We start from the raw sequence: 27,957 nt of genomic DNA, 5'->3' as shown, positions 1-27,957 counted from the left end.
GTTCGTAAAAAGTCCTGCGTTGAGGCAGGACGACGGCTTCTTTGAAGATTTGTCTCCGTGGACAAGTTTTTGTCCGCGTAGGGACAAGTAGGTCGCACTTGGCGTGGTCAACTGATGACAGGAATCTGACAATTTTTTTGGTTATCAAAATAAACTTGTCCCGATTTTGTCCCAAGTGCGACCCGGGCCTAATAAAACAATACGTAAAAATTACAAAAACAAAACGTAAAAATTACAAATACATTGTTAGAAAACATAGACCTTTCTCTTGTCTTTCAAACGGTTGAATTTGAATTTGAATTTGGGTCAGCAACATCGAGGAGTGCTACCCGTATGAAGATGTCGATGAAATATGAAAATTTAAAAGCATGCGATAACCCTTGCCAAACTCTATCATCATGCCGAGTTTAGCTGCAGAAGGTTGAATTTTAAATTTTGGCCATATGGGGCGTGGCACTTAAAAAAGTAAAGCTACACGTGGGAAGATGTCGATGAAATTTAGAAATTTAATTGGCATGCGATTGCCCTTGCAAACTCTATCATCGTGCCGAGTTTGATGGTAACCGTTTGAATTTGAAATTTTGGGGAAATGGGGAATGCCCCTTAAATAGGTATAGCAACTTCCAGGAGCGCTACAGGAAGGAAAATTTCCATAAATTTGAAAATAAAAACGACATGCGATTGCCCTAGCAAAACTCTATCATTGTGGCCTGCTTGGTGGGAAACAGTTGATTTTGCAATTTTGCCAAAAATGCTAGGGTTATGGCTAGAGTAAGAGTTAGCAACTTTGAAGAGGGGCGCCTCGAGGAAAATTAACGTCGAGTAATTTCGAGAATTAAAACAGCTTAGGCTTGCAAAACTGTATCATCGTGGCCTGTTTGGTGGCAAACGGTTAATTTTGAAATTTTGGGTAAGCAGTTTGGAGGAGCGCTACAGGTACGGAGATGTGGATGAAATTAGAAATTTAAAACGGCATGTGATTGCCTCTGTCAAACTCTATCATCGTGCCGAGTTTGGTTGCAAACGGTTGAATTTAAAATTTTGGCCCAAAAGAGGGTGGCCGTTAGTATAGGGTTAGCAACTTCTAGGACGGCTACATGTGGAAATATGTAAATAAAATTAACAATAGGGATCCACCTCTAAAATAGTCAGTTCAGGTCGCTTCTTAGTAGTTAATTAACTAATTCCTATTGTTTAAATATTCATGGTTCGATTTTTCCGCAAAAAATGGGATTTCCCAACTTAGTGTTTATGCGCTAGAAAGGGTGTGGCCATGTGTCTATTGTGTGCAAGTGTCTAAGTCACACCTATTTTAGATCGGCTTATATCGGCATTTGAATATTTCAAAAATAAAACAATAGGCTCTACCTGAAAAAACTGACCAGTTTTGAGGTGGACCTCTATTGTTCTCATACTAAAACTACAAACATGCAAATATTAGCCGATCTAGAATAGGTGTGAACTTGACACTTTAACATAATAAACACGTGTTGACACTGTTTCTATCGCGCACACAATTGTCTGGAAATCCCCCTTTTGAAAGAGTTATTCAAACATGAATATTGAAACAATAGAAGTTGGTTAATGAGCAACGGAGTAAGGACCAAACTGGCCAGTTTTGTAGGTGAACCCTATTGTGTTAATTAATTACAAATATTGGGCGATCTGAAAAAGGTGTGACTTTGACACTTGCGCACAATAAGGGGTGTGTGTACGAGTAAAAGTCACACCTTCTTTAGATCGGATAATATCCACCGCCCATTTAAACAATAGGCAATTACCCCTTTTCAAACATGAATATTGAAACAATAGAAGTTGATCAATGGCACTGGGTAAAATTGCCATAGGAAGACTACGTGGAGTGATGAAGGCCATGAACGTGAAATTCTTAGGGGGTCCAAGTGCGTGGCAACGAACAGGACTGATACATTGTCTTGAAATATATTATCAAATGATTGAAAGAAGGGCAGCTTATAAACACCTTATAAACATAAAGAAAACTGGGGCGAGTCTCATCTTGCAGTGACTTGTAGGCCATGCAAGGTACAAAACTTCTCATCTTGTTTTGTACCCAGTAACGGTCTTCCAAGCCACTGCGAGATGAGATTCGTCTCAGGCCCCGTCCACACTGACCCGGGTAAATTTGAAAACGCATCTTTTTCACCCGGATAGGCCAACCGTCCACACTGAAACGGCGTTTTTGGTCACCAAAAACGGTACCTTTCAAAAACGCTCTCCAAAGTGGGTAACGTTTTCAAATTTACCGGGGTTAATGTGGACGGAAAACATTTTATCCGGCGTTTTCAAATTTACCCGGGTCAGTGTGGACGGGGCCTCAGGTTTTCTTTGTCTCGTTTTTAAAGTGGGGAGTACACGAGGGAACGTGCGGCTTACGGACGGGGAAAGTCCTGATAAAGGCCGTAGGGTAAGCACTGGCAATGCAGCTGGAATTCTTCGGGAACGCTTAAGAAACACGCACGGCAAAACATGGCAGATACCGTTAAGTTCCAACTTTCGGGGGAAGGGGGAAGTGGTCACTACTTTTGGACTGTCTTTCAGAATCCAATTTTCATTAAATTATGAGAGGACACAAGTTTATACTGACAAAAGTTGAATTCATTCTTACAGTCAAACGTTCAACGAGCAATATTTTTCTGGGAGCGGAGACACAGACGTAAACATAGGTATGGATACCATTCTTTAAGTAACTACGACCGCAATGTTGAGGACGACGCTTTTAAAAGCTATTGGTGACAGAATTGCTTTGTAGCTAAATAAGTAAAGACAACATTACATTTAAGTAAAATTCAATGTCGCCATTCACATTCTCCATAAAGTTTGAAAAAAACAATAGAAAGATGACAAACAATTGCATCTGCGGTTTTTCCGTTCTTTGGTTTGGAGAACCAACAGAGACATGTCAAAAATTAAACGAATACCTTAGTGAGTAGACACGGTACGGAGCGTTTCACATCAACAGTTCAGAAAATTTCATCTAGTTTACAGGTTTTTGACATTGTCAAGTTATTTAAAGGTTGTAATCTCGCCATGTACGTGTGCAGAATTATAAGAGAACTCCAACAAAAGGTAAACCAGTTCACCCAATAGATTGGTTTATTATATGGCTACAATAGTACGTGCGCTCTGATTGGCTGCTGAGCGGGCATTATTTTCTTGTAATGACCGGGCATTATGAAAATTTTTCTCGGCTCGACGGTTTTTTGAGTTGTGAGTAAAAGCTACTAGCGAGGGGGCAAAAACAACAAAAAATGACGACAAAATATAACTATCTTTTCAATAACTGAAAGAAAAATATAAGCATACCGATACTTCTTTAGTATGAGCGACGAAGAGAGCCACAGAGAGCGAGAGCGAGTTTTACCTCCAGTGTTATTTCCCTTGATTATACTCTTCTTTTGAATAGTGCTTAAAGGCCATATAATAAATAACTTATTAACCTCGTCCGTTCGGTCATTACTGGGGAATCTCAGACCTCGACCTTGATGTATTGACCTCGCTGTCGCTCGGTCAATACATCAAGGCCTCGGTCTGAGATTCCCCTGTAATGACCTCACTCTCGGTTAATAAGTAGTATATAAAATAGCCCTCATTTATGTTTACGTGTAAGACTGGCTAGTTTCACCACCAATCCTCGCTTTCTAAGTGCAAACTTGTACATTTTATCACGAAAGAATTCTCAAAGCAGCAAAGATGAAACGAATACGCACATGAAAACTGTATGAAGGTGGCGGAGGGTTGAAAATAAACGCGTGTAAACGAGGCTTGATGGGGGAATTTTGAACATTATCATGCATAAGGCCTATTCAGAAATGAAAAACTTTCAAACATCTTCTGACATTACCTCAGTTTTATATAACCTTGCTGCAGTGTTAAGTAACCACAAGACTAGATCACTCATTGGACACATGCTTAAAACAATATATTCATGTTCGTTGATTTCTTTATCAAAGACCGACCGAAAATGACCAAAAAGTGCAGTATAAATTCCTTGACAAATGAGGAGATTTAATAAATTAAATTACCAGTGGATAAGTACGGAAAACGCTTACTCTATGGCTAAATGTATCTACAATATTCGTTCTTCACAAGCAATGACAGTTTCATGACGGCATATTTGAAGTGGGTTTAGCCTTGTTCAAAAGCTGATCAGCGGCATCTACCAATCTGCTCAGATACCGTGGCCCAGCGTCAACACTGTTCAAGGCTTCTTCAATTTCTGTTTGACTGCAAAGACAAGATGAAATACTCTAATTAAGTTAGGTCTAGAAAACTCAACAGGATCGGCTTAGCGTTTACAACAAGACAAGGATGACATGCAAAAATACTATTAAGTTATTTTCTTTTTCTTGTTTCTGTTTAATTTAAGGACAAAGAATGGTAACCAGAAGCAATTCACTGCAGCAAAACTTCACGCACAAACGCGCATAGAAAGCGCGGGAAAATATCTAACCGACGGTAAAAGCGCGGGAAAAAGTCAAGGAAGGTTTTGCACTGACTGGCTAAGCGGACATCTTCTGGATAAACTCGTCGCAGAGTAAACACAAGATTGCTCTGTATAGCTTTAAAAACGCACTGCAAGTTTAAAATACGGCTTAGCTAGGTAAAGGTTATGATGCCTTTAAATGCTATATGGTTTTATAAATCTACGCACGCATCCCTAAAAAACTTTCGCTGTTTACCCAATAACTTCGCATGACTGGTGAAAGCATTTATAAGAGACGTAAAATGATTGCGGTATTTATGGCGAAGTTTAAGTGATAATCGATTTTCAATTTAAAATTATAAATAGGTAAGTCTAATTAATACCGGAACAATTACTGAACGCAATAACAGTGGTAACACAAACCTGAGATGTCCAATCATGGATGACACTGTGAATGTAACATCGTCAGGGTACGATTGTAACTCTAGCTGTATGTACAGCACAAACTTCACGAACGCCTTCAGACTTGAGAACTCAACTACAAATCTGCAACAAACGGCAAAACAGTTACGTACAATATGTCTGGAAGAAAGATGTATTTCACGTTTATACAAAACTTTCCCATTGTAGCATATTGCACAGAAAGTGGTTGGGACGTGCTGCAGAGAGGTCGACGGGGATTAGACAATTTAAATAGAAGGCGTGAAATTGTTTGAATTGTTTTGCACTACGCTTAAAAAAGGAAAAAAATATAACAAATGTCATTTTATTCGTTTTACTTAACGACTGCCTAAATCATTGAACATTCAGTTAAAATCGTTTACTGCCATAGAAAAACGACTTTCCTTCATACAGACAGACTAACGACTGAAGGAACTTTTGACAAAATAACGTAAGTACATGTATGAGGAAAAATTATCTCTCGTTTTCCTATTGCTAAGGCCATATAAAGCCTGTATACATACTTGTTTTCTTTGAATGACATCAGATGCGACAGACCAATCCTAAAGAGCTCCGCTCCAATCTTGTCCGACCTAAAAATTATCTCTGACATGTGTTCCAAGACCTGACAAAAACAATTTGAAAGTGAGAAATTTTATTTTAAAAACTTAAAACCCTTAGCACTTTAACCAATTGTAAGATAACTCCCAAAGACTTAACTATGTGGATGAAACCCTAGTGTGTGATCATTCAAATGAAAGCTATTGAGCAGTGCTTTCACGTGGTGCTGTTTATTATGCTATATAAGGTGGTTCTAACTTTTCGGTCTGTGAATAGAACCCTAGTGTGTGACCATTCAATTGAAAGCTATTGAGCAAAACTTTCATGTGGCACTGTCTAGTATGCTGCACAGGGTGGTTCTAGCTTTTTAGTCTGTAAAGGACACCTTGGTTTGTGACCATTCAGTACAAGTTCGTTCTCAAGTCTTATCTACCTTGGTTAAATCCTTTTTTGAGTGGCACATCTGTGTAAGGATGTCCTGATTGACTGCTTGTTTCACAAGAGTGTGAACTTTTCTCATTTTCCCGGTGAATTCTTCTGCGTAGTGAAAAGAAAATTCATAAGAAAACAATGTGGCGGATATGTTAATTTCTATTGTTATAAAGAGACTGGCAAATGAGGCCTGAAGAAGTAAAAACCTTGCATGATTAAAGGGGCTATGTCACGTATTTTAACATACTTTTGAACTGCCAAAATTTTTATTTGTGTTATAGGAAATCTAAAAGCAATGGTCCATTTTTATTAACAACTGCTATTTTAGAGCACTAAAACTGTTTAAAAGCGCGTTGGGCTGCGGATGGCTCGGATGGAAATGGATTGCAATTTGAAAACGTTAGCCAACGTTTTCAAGTTGTTTCGGTGCGTCTAAAGAAAAATCGATATTTATAAGCAAAGTTTGATTTCTATTCCCGAATTAGGGTTATATCTTCCGTTAAATGTTCAAAGACTGAATGTTCTTCATGCCTACCACTTATCTCAGAACAGTTTCGACCAAAAAACTGCGAAATGCCCGTAACATAGTCCCATTAAATACACCTTACCTTCTGGAGTGAAATTCAGTTGAATACTTTTTACTTCCTGGTTTGGAGACGAATCTTCGGAATCTGTAAGAAAGTCAAACAAAACTTCTTTTAACCATAGAAAACCCTGAAAAGTACTCTCCCCCCCGACCAAGACCACTTAGAAAATACGTCATAGTCATACTCTTCCCTAGACCTCTCCCCCAAATCCACCTCATCTTAGATTTGACAGCCCCTTGACATAATTATCTTAATATAAGCCCAACCCTAATCAGGCCCATAACTCTCTAACAATACGCCCTCTGCAAACTTTTTAAAGTTTATGAATCTATACCCAAAATTGACGATCGAGTTGCACGTCAGAATCGCTACGAGCCTCCACCTGCGTTTCTTCTGGCTTCAACCTATGAACCTTAAGGTTTTTTTTTCGAAATTTCTCCTACGTTTTGTTATACATATCGTGTTTGCAAACAATATATTTTGTCTTTCTAGGCCTTGCAACCAATTCTTTTCAATATTTTTCATACCCCCCCCCCCCACTCAAAAAAATAATGGTCCGTCCCTAATTACCCCTTCTCAAGCCTTAAAATAAACTCATCCCTTTCCTTCATAACATAAATAAAATTTATGCAAAAAAACTAACCAGAACCTTCCGAGCCAAACAACACAGTCATTTCCAGTGAACTCTTCAGAAACGTAAATCTAGCGCGCTCTTTGTCCCACTCCTCCAGTGACCATTCCTGTAAACTAAACAACAAGAGCGTTTTCAATATCACTTCTCGGTTGCGTTACACCCTGGTCAAAGAATGAGTCACGCAAAATTTGTGTTTTCCCTTATTCGTCATTAGGCTAGGTAAGACTACAAGTTGACAAACTAAACTACCGTATTTTCTCAATTAAACGCCTCCGGCGTTCATTTCTGTTTACGTGTAACTTTTGACCAATGAAACGTTTGCGGTCAGGTAGACTTGCTTAGTCGAGCTCACGAAACGAGGAACGAACGACTTTTAGAAAGTCTAGCGGTCAGGTCACGAAATTGACGACGTTTTGGCGCCATACGATCATGTTTTCTTCACGAGCTATCAATATTTTCAAGATTTGCCCGCTTACTTCGATGAAAATCTAGTCGGAAAATATTATTGCAATGGAGAAGAGAAAAAAATTTCGTTCAGGAGTCGCTTTAGAGCAAGACTTTCAATGCTTGATTTACATGTATTTGTCCGTAGTGACATGTAACCAAATAAAGCCGTTAACGTTTTGAAAGTAAAACTACGCGCTAAATTCGTCACGCTTCATGGATGAATGCAAATGGTAGTAAAAAAAACATTGAACAGTCTCTTCTTTTATCCACTGTTCTGTTACATTAACACTGAGTCTCCTTCGCGGGCTCATTCAGATCGTCACGCAACGCTTCTTTCCCACCAGCGTGACGGCGTTGGATAAATGGAGAGGTGTGTTGTGTGACGATCCACGTACAGGCCGCAAAGGCGAAACTAGGACTGAATTTGTTTTAGTCTCCTCAAAACATTATTGTCTTTAGTTGTTACGCAATACCTTTCTAGGATATCCAACTTTTGGGACATTGCTTTTGTTTCTGCACTCTCCGATCTTGGGTCCTGATGAAAAGAGAAGAGAAGCACGTAACTTAATATTATTCACTATATTTGGGAACAGGCGCCGGCTCAAAGTTGTCGCTTAGCAACATGACGTAAGCTGCTGGAGAAATGCTTGAAGTGTTTCTGCTATTTTCTGATTACACCCGCTTTCTGTGTTACGTGCATAGCGGCTTTCTGTCGACATCCATCTTTCGACGTGCTAAACAAACAACACGGATCGAAATCCGCCAATCACAGCCCACTAGCATGACCTTCTGACCTTTTCGCACATTTGCATGAAACCAACAACGGTATGTATAGGTTTTGATTGGCTCATTTCAAACAGCACGTCGAAAGACGATGTCGAAAGATGATGTCGAAAGATGGATGTAGAAAGATAGCTATGCACGTAACACTGAAAGCGGGTGTAAACAGACGACATGGGGAATTCTTCGCGCACATCTAAAACAAACTGTCAAGTTCGTCGTTTGTAAAGGAATCCGTCTCAGTCTTTCCCAAACTTAACCATCCTTGTTCCTTTTTGGTTAATTTTTAACTCTTTGGTGTTTTTCTACCTTAGTAAATTTTTATTTTGATTTCCTTTGATTTGAGGAAAATTCTGTACTTCGCAAAAAACGATCTTGACTTGTAAAGTTCAAGTTCGTTGTTCGTAATCCTTCTCAATCTTGCGCAATCTTAAACATCCTTTTCTCTTTTTGGTTTTCTATTACCTCTTTGGTGTTTTGCTACCTAAGTAAACAATTACTTTGAGGTTTCCCTTTGACTAAAAGGTGGTTTACTTATTAAGGAGCTTCTAGGTCATGGATGGAGCGACTTCAAATTCATCGATCGTAATCTGTCTCAATCTTCCTCAATCCTAACCATCCTTGTTTCTTTTTGGTTTATTGCAAACTCTTTGGTGTTTTTCTATCTTGATAAACTATTATTTTGAGGTTTTCAATCGAAAGAAGCAGGAAAACATGACTGAAATCGGAGGAACGATCGGACTGAATGGGTACCCTGCATATCAATGACCACAGTAATACCAACCTTGTTTTTAAGTAATCGAATCGCTTCCTCGTTCTCAAGTATCTGCACATCAAGTTGTTCCTTTCTGTTCACCAGTTCCTGTTTCTCGCTACATTGGAGGCAATTTCAGTATGATGAGCTTTAAATTTCTCCTCGCAAAAAAAAGGGGCGCGAGGGTTTCTGAACCTTCCACTTCCAGTATCTTTTACTCCCGCTTCCCGCCCCCTTTCCGTAGTGGTTGAACCCTCCTCCTTGCTCCATTTCTATTGCAAAATATTACAAAAATGCGACATTTTCTTCAATTTCTCCCGGATCCCGCCACCATGGGAATTGCGCCTCCCGTCGTCTCTTTTCTCGCCTACCGCACCCCTTCCGTGCCCTATTCTCCGGGACTCCCGCCCCACGTCACCCTCCACGAAGTTGGCCTAGCAATTTGTTGTTACTCGATTATTAACACTGGTTTATAAACTATGCACTACAAAGTAATTAGAAACTCACCTTTGCATGGCGGACCTTGTACTCTCCAAGTTCGCAAGTTCTGGCAAGAAATGAAACACACACTTGCATCAAAATTACTGCTTCGATCGATTACACAAGAATCGGAAAGTCGTATTCGGCAAAATGTAAGAAGATCTGTCTTGCATTAACCTACATGCAACTAGTGTGTTAAACCTGTAAGAAAACTTTCTATGTCGACATTTAAGATATGTTGTACCTTGTTCGCTCTTTTTCAATGCTTCTGTCATGGCCTCCAATTGCTCAACCATAGTTGTTTGCTCCTGAAGTTTCTAGGTTTAAACACAGAAAGTAAATTTCGTGAGTGGTGAGGGGAACACTCAACCTTAAACTCAGTAAATATGGCATAGCAGAAAATGATCGTTAAATATGGTATACCACAATCACAAATTATTTTAGACTGTCACAACTTTATACCTTTTCATTCTCTTCGAGAGACAGACGGATGCTTTGTATCCCTTCATCTAAGTCGTTGGCTACTGTGAAAAACAGAATCAACCAAAATAAAACAAAAATAAAGAAATGAATCAAGACATTGTCGTAGGTATTTTTTGATTATTGCACTTGAAAATAGTTGATGCACACTAAATGGGATCATTACGTTCAGTTTTATTTAATTACGACCACCCGATCAGCTCTAGAGGTCGTTCTCAGAGGCCATTAAGTTGAGTTGAGTTATTAAGAAGGAACAATATTATTATTTAGGAGGAAAACTGGAGAAAGGCTGACAAACAAGTCGAAGAACATAATGCTTCCCAACACCAGCATGGTGCCACAAGGAGGAAAACGCGGTACGTCAAAGAAAGGAAATTTACCATTTCTTCAAACATTTCAACTTACAATGTTTGATGTACAAATAGAAGTGAAGTTTAAAGACAGCAAAGTCAGTTTGGCGAAATATATTTTCTCAAGATCCCGAAGTGTACAATAAAGCGATGCGACGACCAAAAATATACTTAGAACGGAAAATAAGGAGTCCTATATTTGGAGCACAAAAAAGTTTATTTTCGATCTTAAGAAATTGCTACAATAGCAACTTAGTAGTAGTACTACTAAATAGTTTCTTACTTTTGTCCAGCAAATTGAGACAATCATCTACCATCGACAGGGATTCCTCTACAACATGCACATCACTAGCAATAGCTTGGTGATTTTCCTGAAAGGTGTGAAAATCAAAAACAACAATTTAAACTTCCAGTAGACAGCCTTTTCTCTTCGCGTGACCAAGTTCCTTCAAACTCGCGCAAAGTGAGACGTTTCTTACCCAAGAAAGATACCTGTACATGCAGTCTAAAACTGTTGCATTGCTGATAAAAACGAAAAAACCCTCAAACGTACCGTTATTTTTGAAAGTATTCTTTTGTTCAGTTGTCCCTTCCCCTCTTTCCACTCTCGTTTGGTTGTTTTCTCGCACACAGAGCGCAGACGACGAACTTTACTTTGCATCTCTAAACGCTGAGTGAGAAACGAAGACAAACATATTCAACACATTACGGTTCTGTGTCAATTACAAGAAACGACAACTGTTAAAGCATTTTTTTAATTTACTGCTGTAAATCAAAACCAAAGTAATCACTCTGGCCAATCACAAAGGACGCAGACAATCCAGTGAACCAATCAAAACTCGACGCAAATACATGCAGCCCACACGAAGCGCGGGAAACGTGTGCGAGCAAGTCACGATTGGTTTTGGTTTTACTCCTGATACGTCGAGAAAGTGGCGCTACTTTTTTAAAACCAATCACCTAACAAACTTATGTAAAACCAAAGCAAACGCGAATTACATGTACTTTCGACACTCAAATGACAACCGCTCTAAAACAGTTACAATACAGCAAATAAATAGAAGATAGTTCTTTGAGTCGTACCTTTTATATTAAATGTACTAATCAAGAAAGCTTACCTCCTCTTTACTTGCAGACTGTGCTTCCATAAAAACTCTGGGGTTGGATGCATTTAGCTCCATCTCTTGTTGTTCAACTTTCTCCTTCATTCTTCAAAAGCAAATAGAAAAAGAACCATGTTTATCTAGCCTATTCCAGGCGTTTGGTTAGTTGGGCAGCGGCGCGAAAAACGGGATTAGCGCCTAGAACAGCGAGCGCCGTTTTTCGCGCTGCTCCCCGACTAACCGAACTCCTGAAACAGGCTATGTTTTTTCTATTTTGAACGAATTAACTTTACATGGTAACTTCATGAAACAAAACCTTTCAAAAATGTTAACTTAAAAGTTTGAGACAAATTCAAAAATTCGATGATTTCCGATGGTGGATCTGATCTACTTACTATGATCTGATCTATGAGAGACCTGTTCCCTTTTCTGTTAAAAAAATGTGATGCTGCAAAACACCCCCCTCCCCACCCCCACAACTCTTTTCTTGCGCAGCGCGGGAAAACGTGTAACTCGCGCGTCAAGCGCGGCAAAAGACGCAGTTAATTGTTTTTATTGTTTACACCAAGTTGTGCGTATATATTAATATACACAGTGAAATACAGCAGTTAAAAGAGATATTTACTCACTTGGTGATTTCAGCTTCTATGGCTGGAATTGCTTCCTCGTAGCAAGCAGCTTTGGGTTTTGACACGAGCGATGAAATAATCATGTCCTTAGGAGTTTTAGGGGCTTCAACCTGAAAGAAAATAGGTACAGAAAATCGTTTATCAACCAAAGATATGATCAGGATTGTAAATAACATTTACAAAAACACATACAGAGGCGTATTCTGCACGATAACCTTATTATTGAGACTTTTTTTACTAGTCAATATTCTGTGCACCTTTATCGGAATAATTATTTTGGTTTGTCGCCAATACCCATTTATACCCCTGAATGCAAAGACGCGTCTTGCCCGATAACATAACACAATGACCTCCGCCAGGTCTTGAACCCGGACCGCTCGATCCGGAGTCCAGTGCGCTAACCATCAGGCCACCGCGTCTCCCACGTTCTTTGAAAGGAAAGTACCTCTCAAACTTTGTGTTTCATTGTATCAATACCTCAATCATACTCACCAAATTGGAAGGCGCAATACTCCTGCGCATGTTGACCTCTGTAATAAAAGCAATTTCTGTGATGTCAAGGAATTGCTTCAGGGTTATGGGACTTCTGAAAGGAAAACAACATAAATGTTAGTTAAAACAAAATGAGTTTTACTCAGTGGGTAAAACGTTATTCATCAATTGAAACCGTTCTGTGTCTGATAGAGCGGTTTTCACTTGAGTGTCAAAAGTAAATTGCGTTTGCTTTGGTTTTGCATTACTACGCTTAGTGATTGGCTTAAAAATCTCGCGCCACTTTCTCAGCCAATCAGAACTAAAACCAAAACCAATCGTGACTCACTCGCGCAAGTTTTCCCGCGCTTCGTGCCGGCTACATGTATTTGCTTCGAGTTTTGATTGGTTCACTGGATTGTCTGTGTCCTTTGTGATTGGCCAGAGTAATTACTTTGGGTTTTACGACACTCAATTGAAAACTCCTCTATACAAGCGAACTAGACTGATGATAATTTTTTTCCCAAATTTAAAAAAAAACTTACATCAACACCTAACCAGTAAATGTCCACGTCATGCTAAAGGGATGAAATTTTACGTTCTTGCATACTAACCAGGCCACAGAATGGCCAGTTAATTCAGGAAAGTCTACAAGGTCCTATCTACATGTACTCTAAAGGCCTTTCTCAGTTGTCTTACTCCGTATGCCAAGTTAAAAGTTACTTGTCCATCAGTCAAGTGATTGATGAAATTCGCTAGTCTTACAGGAAAATCAACTAGCCCCGGCCTATCGTACAGGACTTTGCACACTGCAGTCACTGGCTCGTATTAATAACACACGTGTATGTTGAGGCCAGTCACTTTCTAAACCAGTGCATTATAAAAAAAAAAAAAATTAAAAAAACCCCCCACCCCACACAAGCCCACAAAACTTTTATACCACTTCCCTTAAGACACTTACTGTGTGGTATTCTGCATCTCCTCCACCTCTGTGACATTTGCATCTTCGCTCATCTCTCTCTTACTCAGTTCATTGACAGATTCTTCGCAGATGATAGACAGCTTTCGGTCATTAGCATCACTTGTAATTTGGTCATCTATTGATGTGTTCAGCTCAGTACCAAGGGAAGACGTCACATCTGTGTCAGCACTGTAATCTGTAGGCTCAAGACTTGTATTTGAATTGGCTGCAACTCTCGAGGTCTGAAGTATCTCTTCTGCATCGTGTAGCTCTTCTGCTTTATCTAAGGTTGCATTATTATTCCCTTGGTGGAAAGAGGTTTCTGGGCCATTTGTAAGGTTCAAAGCTGTTTCACTAACGTGACCGGTTATAACTTGTTCACCTTGGCACGATGGGACATCTATGTCAGCAGGCTCACACAGGCTTTGTGGATTTGTCTGTTGGGTATTGTTGTCATCAGCATGCTGGCAGTGACTGACTGATGGCTCTGAATTTTCAATAAATGACTTGACCAGCCCTGCACCGTGACAAGATGTGACATCTATCTCAGCAGGCTCATAAAAGCTTCGTCGGTTTGTTCTCTGGGTACTGTTGTCAAGAACTGGTTGGCTATGGTGGCCTGTTAGCTCCAAGTTTTCACCAGATGTGATGAGCCCTTGACCTTGACAAGATGTGACATCTAGGTCAGCAGGTTCATAAAGACTCCGTCGGTTGGTTCTCTGGGAACTGCTGTCAGGAACTTGCTGGCTATGAGGGTCTGTTAGCTCCAACTTTTCACCAGATGAGTTGACAAGCCCTGGACCATGACAAGTCGTAACATCTATCTCAGCAGGCTCATAAAAGCTTCGTCGGTTGGTTCTCTGGGCACTGTTGTCAAACACTGGCTGGCTTTGGGTGCCTGTTAGATCCAAGTTTTCAACAGATGATTTGACGAGCCCTGGACCATGACAAGATGTAACATCTATATCAGCAGGCTCATAAAGGCTTCTTCGACTTGCTTTCTGTGAGCTTTTGTCAAGAACTGGCTGGCCATGATGGACTGTTAGTTCCAAGTTTTCACCAGATGACTTGACGAGCCCTGGACCATGGCAAGATGTAACATCTACATCAGCAGGCTCATAAAGGCTTCTTCGACTTGCTTTCTGTGAGCTTTTGTCAAGAACTGGCTGGCCATGAAGGACTGTAAGCTCCAAGTTTTCACCAGATGTGATGAGCCCTTGACCTTGACAAGATGTGACATCTAGGTCAGCAGGTTCATAAAGACTCCGTCGGTTGGTTCTCTGGGTGCTGTTTTCAAGAACTGGCTGGATATCGGGTCCTGTTAGCTCCAACTTTTCACCAGATGAGTTGACAAGCCCTGGACCATGGCAAGATGTAACATCTACATCAGCAGGCTCATAAAGGCTTCTTCGGTTTGCTCTCTGTGAGCTTTTGTCAAGAACTGGCTGACTATGGGGTACGGTTAGCTCCAAGGTTTCACCAGATGTGACGAGCCCTGGACCATGACAAGAAGTGACATCTATCTCAGCAGGTTCATAAAGGCTCCGTCGGTTTGTTCTCTGGGTACTGTTGTCAAGAACTGGCTGGCTATGGGGACCTGTGAACTCCAAGTTCTCACCAGATGTGACAAGCCCTGGACCATGACAAGAAGTGACATCTATCTCAGCAGGTTCATAAAGGCTCCGTCGGTTTGTTCTCTGGGTACTGTTGTCAAGAACTGGCTGGCTATGGGGACCTGTGAACTCCAAGTTCTCACCAGATGTGACAAGCCCTGGACCATGACAAGTTGTTACATCTACATCAGCAGACTCGTAAAGACTTCTTCTGCTTGCTTTCTGTAAGCTTTTGTCTAGAACTGGCTGGCTATATCTGGATGCCAGCTCCAGATTTTCACCAGATGACTTGACCAGCCCAACACCATGGCAAGACGTCACATCTATATCAGCTGTCTCATAGATACTTCTTCGATTTGTTTTCTGCGAGTTGTTGGTAATAAGCTGCCGACTATGACAGGATGTAAGCTCTAAATTTTCATTAAAATCTGATTGTTGCTGTTGGGTTTTATTCCAGCCAGGCAAATCTTGTGTTTTGTTTAATGTCACGTTGTCACTGTATCTGTTGGCATTGGATGCTGCTCTTAAGCTTCTTGAAAGGTTCAAAGCTGATTTGCAAACATCGTCACTTGTTTCTGCTTTTTCGGGCGACTGAAGCAGGCCTGCACCATAGCAAGATGTCACATCTATGTCAGCTGGTTCATAAACGCTTCTGCGCTTAGTTTTCTGCTGCATGCTGTTGTCCAGAACTGGCTTGCTATGGCAGACTGTTAGCTCAACATTTTCATCAAGATGTGATGTTGGTTGTTGTACATCTGTGGTTTTGCTGAAGGGATTCTTTATGAGATAAGCATTTGGAAAGCTGCTGGAACTTGGCGAAAGCATTGTAACTTCATTTGTGTTGGTGCACATAAGAGTTGAATCCATTGATAACTTTGACTTGGCAAGTACGTTTTGGTCTGACATTTTGTCTCCGGTTAGTGCCTCAGTGGATACGGATGTTGTAAGGTCCATCTCATCGTCATACTCATCACTGTTAGTAGCACTGGAGTGTGGCGTTGCATTAAGAGACTTCAAGAATAGCGAAGAGTCCATTTTGCCTGAACCATGAAATGACGACTGGTGATCACTTTGATAGTTCTGTGAAGTTGAAGCTGAAAATGGCAAACCTTGCTGTGGTTGGCAAACGGTAAAGTCTAAGGACTCAGTGTTGTCGGTATTGGCAGCAAATACCATTGTCTGATCCGCTCCTGCTACTGACAATCTTTTCCTTGGCAAAATGCCTTTACCATAACATCGAGTTGTGTCAACCTGGCCTGTCTGTTCTTCCAGCTGGAGGGCCTGGAAATCTTTCTCAAAATTGTTTCTATTGGCATTTGCAACGGTCATTGCTCCAGACATTTGATTTCTGAGTGCATTCACATCTTGTGAACCAGGCAAGTCATGTGCATTATTGTTAGTAGCACTGGAGTGTGGCGTTGCACAAAGAGACTTCAAGAATGCCGAAGAGTCCATTTTGTCTGAACCATGAAAAGACAGCTTATCATCATTTTGATAGTTCTGTGAACGTGAAACTGAAAGTGGCAAGACAGCAGCGTGTCCTTGCTGTGGTTGGCAAACAGTAAAGTCTAAGGACTCAGTGTCATCTGTATTGGCAGCAAATACCATTGTCTGATCAGTTCCTAGCACTGGCAATCTTTTGCTGGGCAAAATGCCTTTACCATAACATCGAGTTGTGTCAACCTGACCTGTGTGTTCTTCATAACTTCTTGTAATTTGTTTCTCTGGTGACTTGATCAGTCCTGGGCCATAGCATGATGTGACATCAAGTTCGGCAGGCTCACAAATGCTCTTCTGGCTTGTTTTTGGTATACTGTTGTCAAGAACTTCATAGCTATGACAAGCTGTCAACTCCAAATTCTCATCGGAATCGTTTCCTTCCTGTCCCTGACAAACTGTCAAGTCTAAGGAATGAGTATTATCTGAATTAGTGGTTAAAACCACTGTTTGATCAACTCCTGGGACTTCCAATCCTTTTCCTGGAAAAATACCATTTCCATAACAGTTAGTTACATCAAGCTGGGCTGTATATTCAGGATGCGACTGTGCTTGCCAATCAGTCTTAAATGCGCTTCTTCTGATGTTCAAATTTGTTGTTACTCCTGATGACTGACTTCTAAGCACGTTGACCTCATCTGGACCACGACATTCCTGTTTATCTGGCGATCTCATCAAACCTGGACCATAACAAGAAGTCACATCTATGTCAGCCGGCTCATAGATGCTTCTTCGGTTTGTTTTCGGTACACTTTTTTCAAGAACTTTGTAGCTATGGCAGACTGTTAGTTCCACATTATCGTCAAAATTTGACACTTGGGTTCCATTTTGACCACCACCTTGCTTACGTTCCATGGAGCTCTGCATGTCCGTGATCTCGCCTAAAGGTTGCCTCTTGTGATAAGCATCGCCAACACTTGTGGATGTTGAAAACTGCTTGGGGCCTGTAACTTCATTTGTATGAGTAGATGAAGGCTTTGAAGCAAGTGACATGAGAAAAGACTTGCTATCCATTTTACCACTTTGCTCCAAGTTGTCAGGTGAGGATAGCTGTGCATCAGGATAATCACGAAAAGAGATTTCTTGTTGTGTGCATGTTACATCAAGCTCAATGGCTGGGTCTTCACTGAATAACCTTGTTTGATCCATGTTTGTGGCAGCACTTGGCAAAACAGAACTGTGGCATTTAGTATAGTCCATTTCTTCAGCCTGGTCACTTGGATTTGCACCAATTATTCCTGCGCCGCGACAAATTGTGACGTCTAAAGGGACTGCATGCTGGGCTTGTGAATCTGTGACAGTTTGTAGCAAAATGCCTCTGCCGTAGCTCACAGCGTTGTCTTCATTGGTCGTGCTTAATTGATTGTACTGGACCTCGGGCATTTCCTAAACATTAAAGAAATGTCAATGATTTCTCACAGCAGGACCAGTTGACTGAAAGTCAGTTACAAAATAATTAGTCCATGAACCAGTAGGTTGGTCGGTATCAGCTGGAGGAATAACCCAAATGGTGATTTTAAGGAAGATGAAGTGGTAAATAGTCAGAAAATGCCTGATAGCAATTAATCAGTGGTAGCTTGTGGACTTGGGAGCCCTCTAAAAGTTTTCTCTTAGCATGGAAGCAAGGCTAAGGCTGAAATGTTAAAAAAGAACCCAGTAAAAATAACAAAAAATGTCAAAAAGCTTTACATTTTCTTCTATCATATTCTAGAGACTCGGTTTAAGTACAGTAGATTTGCTTCTTTTAAAAGTCACATGAACTGTCACGTGATCATGAAAGGATAGGATTTTTAACAAAAACTGTTTGTTTTTATTTTCTTGGGATGACATTATACTTTTGCATCCTGGCATTTATCTTTAATTTGTAAATTATCTTTTAACAGATCTGCATTTTGAGAGCATAAAATTGTACCTCCACTTGTGCTATGATTGACCACCCCTATAACTTTTGCGACTTTTTTGCCTGACACATAGGTGTCTTGATATGCAACATTACTGAAATTAACCAGTAAACTGAGAGCTGCACAAAAAACTTATAGTTAAGGGGTATACCTACTATATACGGAAAGAAACAATTTTTTTAATCTTTTTCTTTTTAATGTTTCAACCCATTTCATTCAAAGCTACAACTTTCTTATTATTTGTTCAAGTGTTTTATGAAATTTTCGGACCAACAGCTTTCAAATGGTGTATATATCATATATGGATACCAGGTTTATATTTTTAAATTTACGAAAAAAGACCATTCGCCTTAGGGGGTAAAGGGTTAAAACTTTCTGCCTTTAAATATCGGTCCAGAAAAAACTGGCCGGTCTTCTCAGTTGGGTAGTCTACGCACGTCTTTGCACCTCAGTCAATTAGCCAAGCAAACGCATCTAGAACGGATCAGTTTCTATTTCAGTTGCATGATCACAGGCTTAAGAGGACTCCATACTGCAGCCTCTCCATTTTAATACAGAATAGCTGATACTTAAGGTCACTGACTGTTGTTGTGGTGGTTTTTGCAGCATGAGTTTGATGGACAACTGCAGAAACTACCACCGATTGCTTGCTGTCAGGCATTTTCCAACTCTGTCTGTAGTAATAAAGCTTCCTTAAAAACGCAAAGAACCTTTTTCCAGCAGATGATACCGACAATCCAATTTTGAAGCTCTTATGATCGTGCTGTCCAATAAATTATCTTGTGGATCAAGATAGCATAATACTAAAAAGGTATGCAATGTGTGCAGAGGACAATGTCACTGCAGCATTTTGGATTTACCTGTAGTGGACCTAAAAAGCAAGTCAATAAATAGCATGATACACAATGCAGGCAAGCAATGCGTGCAAATGGCTACGTTGCTCTAGACCTTTGCACACATTACCAAGTGAAACATACTGTACAAGTACAGCATAATGCTGGCAAACATTTACATTGTGTGTATTGGCTAGAATTATACAAGTAGGCATGCAATGTGTGCAAATGGCTATGCATATTGCCAAAAATAAAATATTTACTAAGTAGTTACTGTAGTATGACAACTATCTTTTCCTTAGCAACTGTTTTTTTAGTTGCCATGGGGACTAAAATTTTGGAGTGAAAGCGTTTTTGGATTGAAAGCGTTAACTTAATTTAGCAACTGAAGTTTTTCACTGGCAACCAAATTTGAGGAGTCTGTGGCCAAATCGCCACTAAGGAAAAAAAATAAATTTGGAGGGCTGCTTAGGTGGAGATGACTTTTTTTTAATCAGATCTTTTATTCAATATTTATTGTACATCACTTACCTGCATTTCGACCCTGCACATTTGATTGTCGTCTGCTTGAATATTGCCTTTCAACAGGGATTCCAATCCTTAAATGTGACCAGTTTGGTAAGAAAATGTGTCAAACATAATATGGCTACAAAAATCTCAATATCTTTGTATCTATCTATCTTGCGGTACCTGTCATATCTTTATAAAGAACTGCAAGAATTTTAGGTGGTGATTTGTGACAAAATGCTCGCCCAAGCTCTAACAGTTGTTGGGTCTAACTCTTATTGAAAGCCCTGGCATTTTAAAAAGGCAATAAATTATACTCCTTTTCTTTCTGGAAATAAAGTTTTTGTGTTTTGTTTTTCAAATCTCAATTGTTTATAACTCATGTATTGAAAATATTGGTAAAATAAAACCCTTACAAAAATAGATACCTTGATAAACAAGGATATGGCTACAAAAATCTCAGGTTTGTTCCCGGAAAATGGGACTTTCCGGAGGGTGTGTCAAACTTGACACAATTTTAAAAGGACATGACTCGGCGAGGATGCTTGCGTCAACGGAAAAATCACTGTTATGGTCCATTCAAGAACATTGTTTACGAAGAATCGGCGAAGCAGAAGCACCAAGAATTGCTCCGAGAAAAATACAAACATCTATGGCTTTACCGAGAAAAATACAAACATCTATGGCTTTACCGTTTTATCTCGAAATGAGAGAATTATCGAGGTAAAAAAACGCGAGTTTCTATTTTTAACCAATATTTTGGTTTCACAAAATATTACATAACTATCATTCCAACACTTTTAACAATTCCCAAAATTAAGGTTTCAATACACTTGTAAAGATCTGATCTTTACAACAAAAAGATAAACAAGGAAATCTACATGTAAAAAGGTCTTTAAAAAAATTGATAATTGGACAGACAAACTGGACAACCATATAGAGCAGTTTTCAATTGAGTGTCGTAAAACCAAAACCAAAGTAATTACTCTGGCCAATCACAAAGGACCCAGACAACCTAATGAACCAATCAAAACTCGAAGCAAATACATGTAGCTGGCACGAAGCGCGGGAAAACGTGCGCGAGCGAGTCACGATTGGTTTTGGTTTTAGTTCTGATTGGCTGAGAAAGTGGCGCGAGATTTTTAAGCCAATCAATAAGCATAGTAATGCAAAACCAAAGCAAACGCAATTTACTTTCAACACTCAAGTGAAAACCGCTCTATAGTTGGGATTTTGTCAGACATGGGCAATTTTTTTTACCTCGGTGATTTGTACTACGTGTACTCACCTTGAATAGACTCAGCTGGCTTTCTATATTCTCTATCAAAAAAGAAAAACAAGTTTAAAACATAAAAATATGGCAAAATGACAAAATACTGCTACTGACAATGGTAAAATATTGAATGTACATGATTGAACATGTTGTTCATATATGAAGGAAAAAATAGGTACCAATCTTCATAGACTCAGGGGAAGTTAGTGGGGGCGAGGGAAGTATAAATGGGTGAAAAAAATTTCCCCATTTAGACTTTCCCTCACCCCCACTAACTGCCCCTTGGGTCTCCAAGGATGAAACAAGCGCTACTTACAGTGTACATGTACAAGGATAGGACTAAAAGTTATGTCATATAATTTTAATGCCTGAACTGAGGAATAATCCTCCAAAACAAAATCACTGCTACACTTTATTTTTCTTCTAAGTGCTTCATACATGTACATTGTTAGTTACTGTCACTGTTAGTTACTTTTGAGTTAGGGTCTGTTTTGAAGAGTTATCTGAAAAGATTTACAAAGTATAAAACAATAATAGAAATCTTACCCTTGAGAGGCACTGTTTGGCCCTTGATGATTACCTAAAAAATTATTAAATATTAATAACAAAAAAATTCAGTCCATCATGTGAAACAGTTGATATGGAAATAGAAAGTGACTGTCAAAGCCCTGTCATTTGTCATCATAAACTACATTTGTTTTGTTTGCCTTCATCTAATTCAATCTAAAGCAGCCTTCACATGACAGACTAATGGCCAACTCGTGTTGGCAAACTCAAGTTGGTGTGTGTGAACGACACAACAATGGCAAACAAGTTGGCCAACTGTTGGCGACAAAATAGAACTTGTCTATATTCTCACCAACAGTTTGCCAACTTGTTTGCCAACTGTGGTTGTTTCTTTCACACACTCCAACTTGAGTTTGCCAACATGAGTTTGCCAACTTCAGTTTGTCGTGTGAAGGCCACTAACATAAAACTCACTGACTATTTGTAGCCTTCTCTAGGCCCTTAAAGAGTGGTGGCAAAACAAAGAGATACAAACACACAAGCAAGGGGAAAAAGAACAGGGATGCATCTGTGTTGTGAAGTGTTGTTTTTCTTAATAATTTTGTTGCTTGTATTTCAGTTTTCTAAAATCTTAGAGCCAGTCTGGAACAGCTATACATTAATTTTGTATGCTAAGAAATAATTTTTAAGGCATACGTGTACAGGTACTTCTTACCTGCTCTACGTCAATATTGAGCGATGTTCAAAGTTATTGCCCCCGCAGGGTTTTGGCCCAGAGGCCAAAACCCGAGGAGGCATCATTGTATTCCGCGCGAATATATAGTATATACTGGGAAAAATCTCGATTTGATCAATTTTTGCCCGCAAATAGTCTCGGGAGTTGTAAAATGCCGACAAGCTGAAAGCCCGCAAGTAGGTATCGGGAGTTGTAAAATGCCGACATACGGTGATTGGTCAATGATGACGCAAGTAAACGATGATTGGGTAATGATGACAGCCCAAGCATGAGCACGTCCACGGATGACAACAAGCAAACAAACGACGCTTGTAAACGTTGATTGCGGTCGGACAGCCTTTCGAAGTGAGGATATTTTGCAGTCCCTTCAAGCTTTATTGAAGCCTTATTGATTTCACAAGCCTAGAACACATTTTTTTTACATCTGAGTGGCCGAAGAAGAAATATGTCTAGGAACACGTACGAACATATCAAGCCATATCTTCAAATTTGTCTGCGATTTACGATAAGCAAGCCTTAGTCCAAAACCGCGATTTACCAAGCGCAAACTACTTGAACCATAGTAGAAAAGCCTTGATCAGTCTATCTCCGGACGAGATTTACAAGAAATTTAAAAAAAGATCTCGAGATAATTGTTTAAGACTCGCGGCAAGATTTACAAGAAATTTAAAAAAAGATCTCGAGATAATTGTTTAAGACTCGCGGCAAGCGAAACCGGAAACAAGAAGCGAGCGACTTTTAGAAAGTCAAGCGTTTTCATTGTCAAAGGTGAGAAATTCTTTCGGTATCCTTTCCTTTTAAAAAGTTGATCGTTGTCATGAAGCGTGATTTACGATAAGAAATCCTTTGTCCAACTGACCGTGATTTACCAGGCACAAACTACTTGAATGGAGAAAACTTTAAAAGTCTTGATCGGTCCACTTCCGGACGAAATTTTAATTTTACAAGATGATATGCGGCATCAAGAAAAGAAATTCAAAAGAGATCTCGAGATGCATTGTGATTATTTAAAACTCGCGGCAGGCGTTTGCTTTGACAGAGGTAAGAAATTCTTTCGACATCCTTTTCTTTCTAAAGATTGATCATTCTCATGTCATTCTTCATGCTCGGGCTCTCAGCCCATATATTTATAAAACAATTGGGCCGGCTCAAATGGTAATTTTAAAACGTTGTGCTGTTTCTAAAGTTTATCCTCGCTGAGATCAAGACTTTACCACAGTGAAGTGAGTTCGATTCGAGCCCGCAAAGCGGCCCAATCAAAGCGACGAAGTCGCGAAAACGAGCCACGCAAGTCGCGATAGGTCGACCGTCCCGGCGTGTTAAATTAATAAAGACGACGGACGTTTTCTAAAGTCTAGCTTGAGTCTAGCTGAGATCCCACACCACAGCAAAACATGACAAAATGATGTCAAGATGCTGTTGCGTTCTTGTAATTAAATGATTTATCATAATTAATAATCACCCAAAATAGAAAATTAATTTCCAATCAAATGTCTGAATTGTAGAAAAGGATGAAGGCGATAAACATCGTCGAAACTTCGGGGGCAACCTAGTGTCAGCTATTTCTAGTTGTAATTCTTCATACAATTAGAGTGCAGATTTGTAAGGAAAAAGAGCTTTTTGAACTAACATGTAATTTTGCAACTAAATAAATTTGTATTTTAACATACTTTCTTCAGTATCTTTATTCCATGCAGTTTTCCAGTCCTCAACAAAAAATTCCCTGCAAAAGAAAACAAAAACATAACTTATAATTTTTATTTGCTGGTAATAAGCTTTTACAGACTTAGAGTCTCTACAAATTATACAATTTAATTAATTATCCTGGTTTCTGAAGCATTAAGCAAGTGGGAGTATTTTTAATCCCCCTGGATGGGATGCTAGTCCACCACAGGGTTACCCAAATTGTGAGAGAGTGTCTTGCCCAAAAACATAATGCACTGACCCCAGCCAAGACTCTGAAAAAAAAACCTAACCTCCAATGCAGACGTCATAAGAGCTCGTCACAAGTTTCTTCATGGGGGAGAAACGCAAAACGAGCCCGTAGAACTTTTTCGTAGCAGGCTACTGGAAACCTGGACCACTCAATCTAAACTTGCACAAAACATTAATCCATGGTGTCTCCCACAATACCATTGTAGACTAATCCTTTCTTAATGCATCTGACTCTCCACAATGATATTGGATCAACGACAACCCTTCTTAGTAGTACTACTTACAGTCTGTAGATATATACTGTACAGTAAACATGGGCGAATCACAAAGAAAGGAGAAACAACAACTACACTGTACATGTACATCTACAGGTAGCTGTAGGTGATTGCTACATGCACATGTACTTGCCATACAAAAAACAGCTGAGCAACAACACTACAAGCTGCTCAACGAATGTTACTTACTTGATGTCATTTTTCTCTGCAAAGCTGACTCTCCTTCCAGAAGATCGTCTTGACTTTTTGGATCTGCTTCTACATGTCCATGTAACAAGGGTAGGTAAATTAAAAAAAAAATGGTGAACAGAAATTGTGCACAGTGATTACTGGTCTGGAGTATTAAAAACAACAACAACAGCCAGTGATAGCACTCTTCAAGAATACTGCATGTAATAACAACACTTATCAAGGTACAGGGTACAACCCTCCAAGTTAATAATAATAATAATAATAATAATAATAATAATAATAATAATAATAATAATATTTTAAGAGGAGGCCTCCAATCACCTAGGGGGTGGTTTTCAGGAGGGTCCTCTGAGAAAATAAACGTTAAACCTTAAAATACATTAAAATCTAAAATACAATGAAAAAGACAAAACCTATGTGGTATGCTAACTAAGATTAAAAACTAGGACAAGGATTAAAATACTACTAACTAAGGTTAAAAATGGGAAATAAAAAAGTATTAAAATCTAAAAGGAAGTACAAATGTCAAAGATCTAAAATATAAAATATACAATAATTGAAACTACTAAAACTACCTGCTGTCCTAAAAAAAAAAAAAAAAAAAAAAAAAAACTAATTACAAATAGTTATCTATTAACATTATATAACGTTGTGCAACTAAAAATATTTGTTCATCGTCTAAAAATATTTATCCAGTAAGAACCTTGTAAGGTTTTTCTTAAAAATCGTGCATGGCATTGGCTTTCTTAAAATACTGGGAGAGACATCCAGTCATTTGTAAAGCGGAAGTAGGATACTCTCTTTCCGCTTTCCGTTTTAGGTTAAGACCATTTTAGTCGCAATGGCGACAAAAATTTTGGAGCTGGGGACTAAATTAGAACCAAAGTCGCCAGCCTGGTGACTAAATTGAGAAGGATTGAAAGCATGAGCTTAATTTAGTGACTAAAATTTTTCATTGGCGACCAAACTTAAGCAGTTGGTGGCCGAATGGCCACTAAGAAAAAAATATAAACTTGGAGGGTTAGGGTATATGATTACTTTCTTACCTTCCATTATCATCCAGTGAATTTGGATCCAAGTCTTCTAGAACACCAGCTTTTAATGGAGATTTTGTGGCCTTCAAAATCTAATAAAATTGTACGTGAAAATGTTTAGGAGACAAGATCGATAAATATCACTTGATGTAATATTATATAAATTCTTTTCAACAAAGTTTTATACTTCTGATCACCCTATATAATTATTGAAAACATTGTTACTTTGTAAAATGGACCGACCCGCACATGACACACACTAATTATTTTTTGATAACTGTAAGAAGTGGTGACCCCCCCCCCCCCACCAAAAAAAAAAACAGGACATGTAGTGATAACAAAGGGCTACTAAATCTGAAAGTAATTTCTTTCAAACTTTACGGTTCTTTCAGGAATTAAGCACACTTAAATTATTTATAGAAGTTAACCTGCTGCCTAGCTAAATGGAAGGTGGGTGCCTGGGATATCCAGGGGCTTCCACTGTGGCCAGCCAGCCCCTAGACAGAATACCGCTCCCATGGCTGGCAAATCCCTGCAACCCAGCCATGAGCCCCCATTCCAGGCACCCGTCAACACTGATTGAATCAGTGGAAGGAGAAGAAATAGGGGAGGGTGGGGTGGGGGAACGCTGAGCAAAGCCGCTAGCAAAGTGCTCAAAAAACACGAAGACCGCTACGACGACCGCTAGTGCTCAAAGCAAACACGCTGCTGAAAAACGAAGCTGTAACAAACCATGTGAGCCTGCACTTAACCAGGTGACCGCTGGCCAAAGGCGCCTGCTAGCTCGTGGCAGTTAACTTTGTTAAATGCCCCAGATTAACTTCGTTAAAAGTCATTTAACTAAATCTTAATAATGCACCAAGTTAAGTCGAAGGTGTGTACTGTTGAATGCATTTATAATGCATGTGGTATAGAGCCACAGTGTACATCATTAGATTCAGTGTGCACAAAAAGTGAGCATTTATTGAACTAAGGGTGGTCAATGGTCCTTCAAAAAATGCGCATAACACAGAATTTTATTCAAATTCAGGGGTCTTGTCGTCTCAAAATTTTCTGGGACACCTTCTCAGAGTCTCCATTTCTTTTGCAAGGCTAAGAAAGTCTTAGGCTCGCAGTCATGCAAAGTCTTGAATTTATGTTTTGACACCCCTTATTAAGTAAATGACAAACTAGACACTTGTACATTCTTTGAGTTATATAAATACTTGGAAATTTTTAAGAACACACAAGAAATGAGAGAAGCACTTTGCTGCACCCAGTGCTTTTCTGCCTGTTGTTTTCTACACATAATTACAAACTGAGTGCAAACTTCTCTTGCCTTCTCGTGTTGTCCAAAATTCCCACCTGCTTATATAACTTAACAAATACACGATCTTATATATCATAAGATACATGACTGTACCAAAAAATTAAAACCAAGCTACTGAAAACTATCAAACAACTATTTTAAAGCTTACAAAAATTTAAATACACCCCTGTACATCTCAGAATATTAGCTTGTTATTTCATTAAGTCTTACCGAAGATCGGCGGCTTGAAGACTTTCTTTTACCTCCAATAGTGATCCTAACAGTCGAACATTTACTTGCTCAGATAAAAGTCAAGTTTATAATTGAACACTTTAAAATGCAGACTAGATTTAGCTAAAGTATTTTGCACACAGAAACCATACAAAAAAGTTTATAACACCGCTAAGATTTGGCAGTATATATATATATACTGCATATATATGCAGTATATATCTATTTCGCATCGGTAAATACGAAGCAAAATCTTAAACTAGCTAGTAGTGAACACAAATCGATATAAACAAAGAGAGCAAAGAAAGCTCTATACACAAGCTCACCTATTTTCAGAATCCTGAGATGCGGTAAAGGCCTCCATCTCAATACTTCACCCTTTCACGATAAAGATATACCTATTCACGGCATAAAGACGGCAAAGTATTCAGCAAATGTTCTAAATCGACGGCAAACCAAGCAAAATATTTCCAAAGTCATTCATCAACGGTCGAACAACAAAAGTCAAATTTCAGCGCCAAGATGGAGAAGCGACTCGCGCGCATTAATTTTCACGGTCTACCGCGGGTCCATGGAATCGC

The 27,957-nt window shown here is 39.3% G+C and overlaps 1 protein-coding gene across 3 annotated transcripts; it reads right to left on the bottom strand.

Moving 5' to 3' along the window:
* Nucleotides 1–3,945: 3,945 nt before the first annotated feature.
* On the bottom strand, nt 3,946–27,883 carry LOC144630668 (uncharacterized). Of its 3 annotated transcripts, XM_078489035.1 has the most exons (26): nt 27,703–27,883; nt 27,377–27,422; nt 25,870–25,949; nt 24,821–24,889; nt 24,092–24,144; nt 21,725–21,758; nt 21,194–21,225; nt 19,930–19,997; nt 14,498–18,050; nt 13,555–14,215; nt 12,615–12,708; nt 12,123–12,232; nt 11,509–11,599; nt 10,944–11,060; nt 10,674–10,761; nt 10,023–10,084; nt 9,805–9,877; nt 9,588–9,627; nt 9,111–9,198; nt 8,020–8,081; nt 7,109–7,212; nt 6,487–6,549; nt 5,880–5,983; nt 5,410–5,510; nt 4,868–4,990; nt 3,946–4,245 (listed from the first exon to the last, which is right to left on the bottom strand). In XM_078489035.1, exons 1-26 carry the CDS (start codon nt 27,738–27,740, stop codon nt 4,122–4,124), a joined length of 6,078 nt encoding a protein of 2,025 aa, XP_078345161.1. In that variant the 5' UTR covers nt 27,741–27,883; the 3' UTR covers nt 3,946–4,121. The 3 variants fall into 3 exon arrangements, with proteins under 3 accessions (XP_078345161.1, XP_078345158.1, XP_078345160.1); XM_078489032.1 differs by having other exon boundaries at nt 13,555–18,050; XM_078489034.1 differs by having other exon boundaries at nt 5,880–5,980; nt 13,555–18,050.
* Nucleotides 27,884–27,957: the final 74 nt, after the last annotated feature.

Source organism: Oculina patagonica, chromosome 11 (assembly GCF_052425735.1).
Source record: "Oculina patagonica isolate OP01 chromosome 11, crgOcupat, whole genome shotgun sequence".
NCBI lineage: Eukaryota > Metazoa > Cnidaria > Anthozoa > Scleractinia > Oculinidae > Oculina > Oculina patagonica.
This window is presented reverse-complemented; position numbering and strand designations above follow the sequence as displayed.

Excerpts from the sequence above, each read along its gene's own strand:
- LOC144630668 (XM_078489032.1), bottom strand. The coding sequence starts at position 27,740 with ATGGAGGCCTTTACCGCATCTCAGGATTCTGAAAATAG. Across the intron at positions 24,890-25,869 it reads TCACTGGATGATAATGGAAG|AAGCAGATCCAAAAAGTCAA; the intron begins GTAAGAAAGTAA and ends ATGGACATGTAG. Across the intron at positions 5,984-6,486 it reads ACTGAATTTCACTCCAGAAG|AAGAATTCACCGGGAAAATG; the intron begins GTAAGGTGTATT and ends TTCACTACGCAG.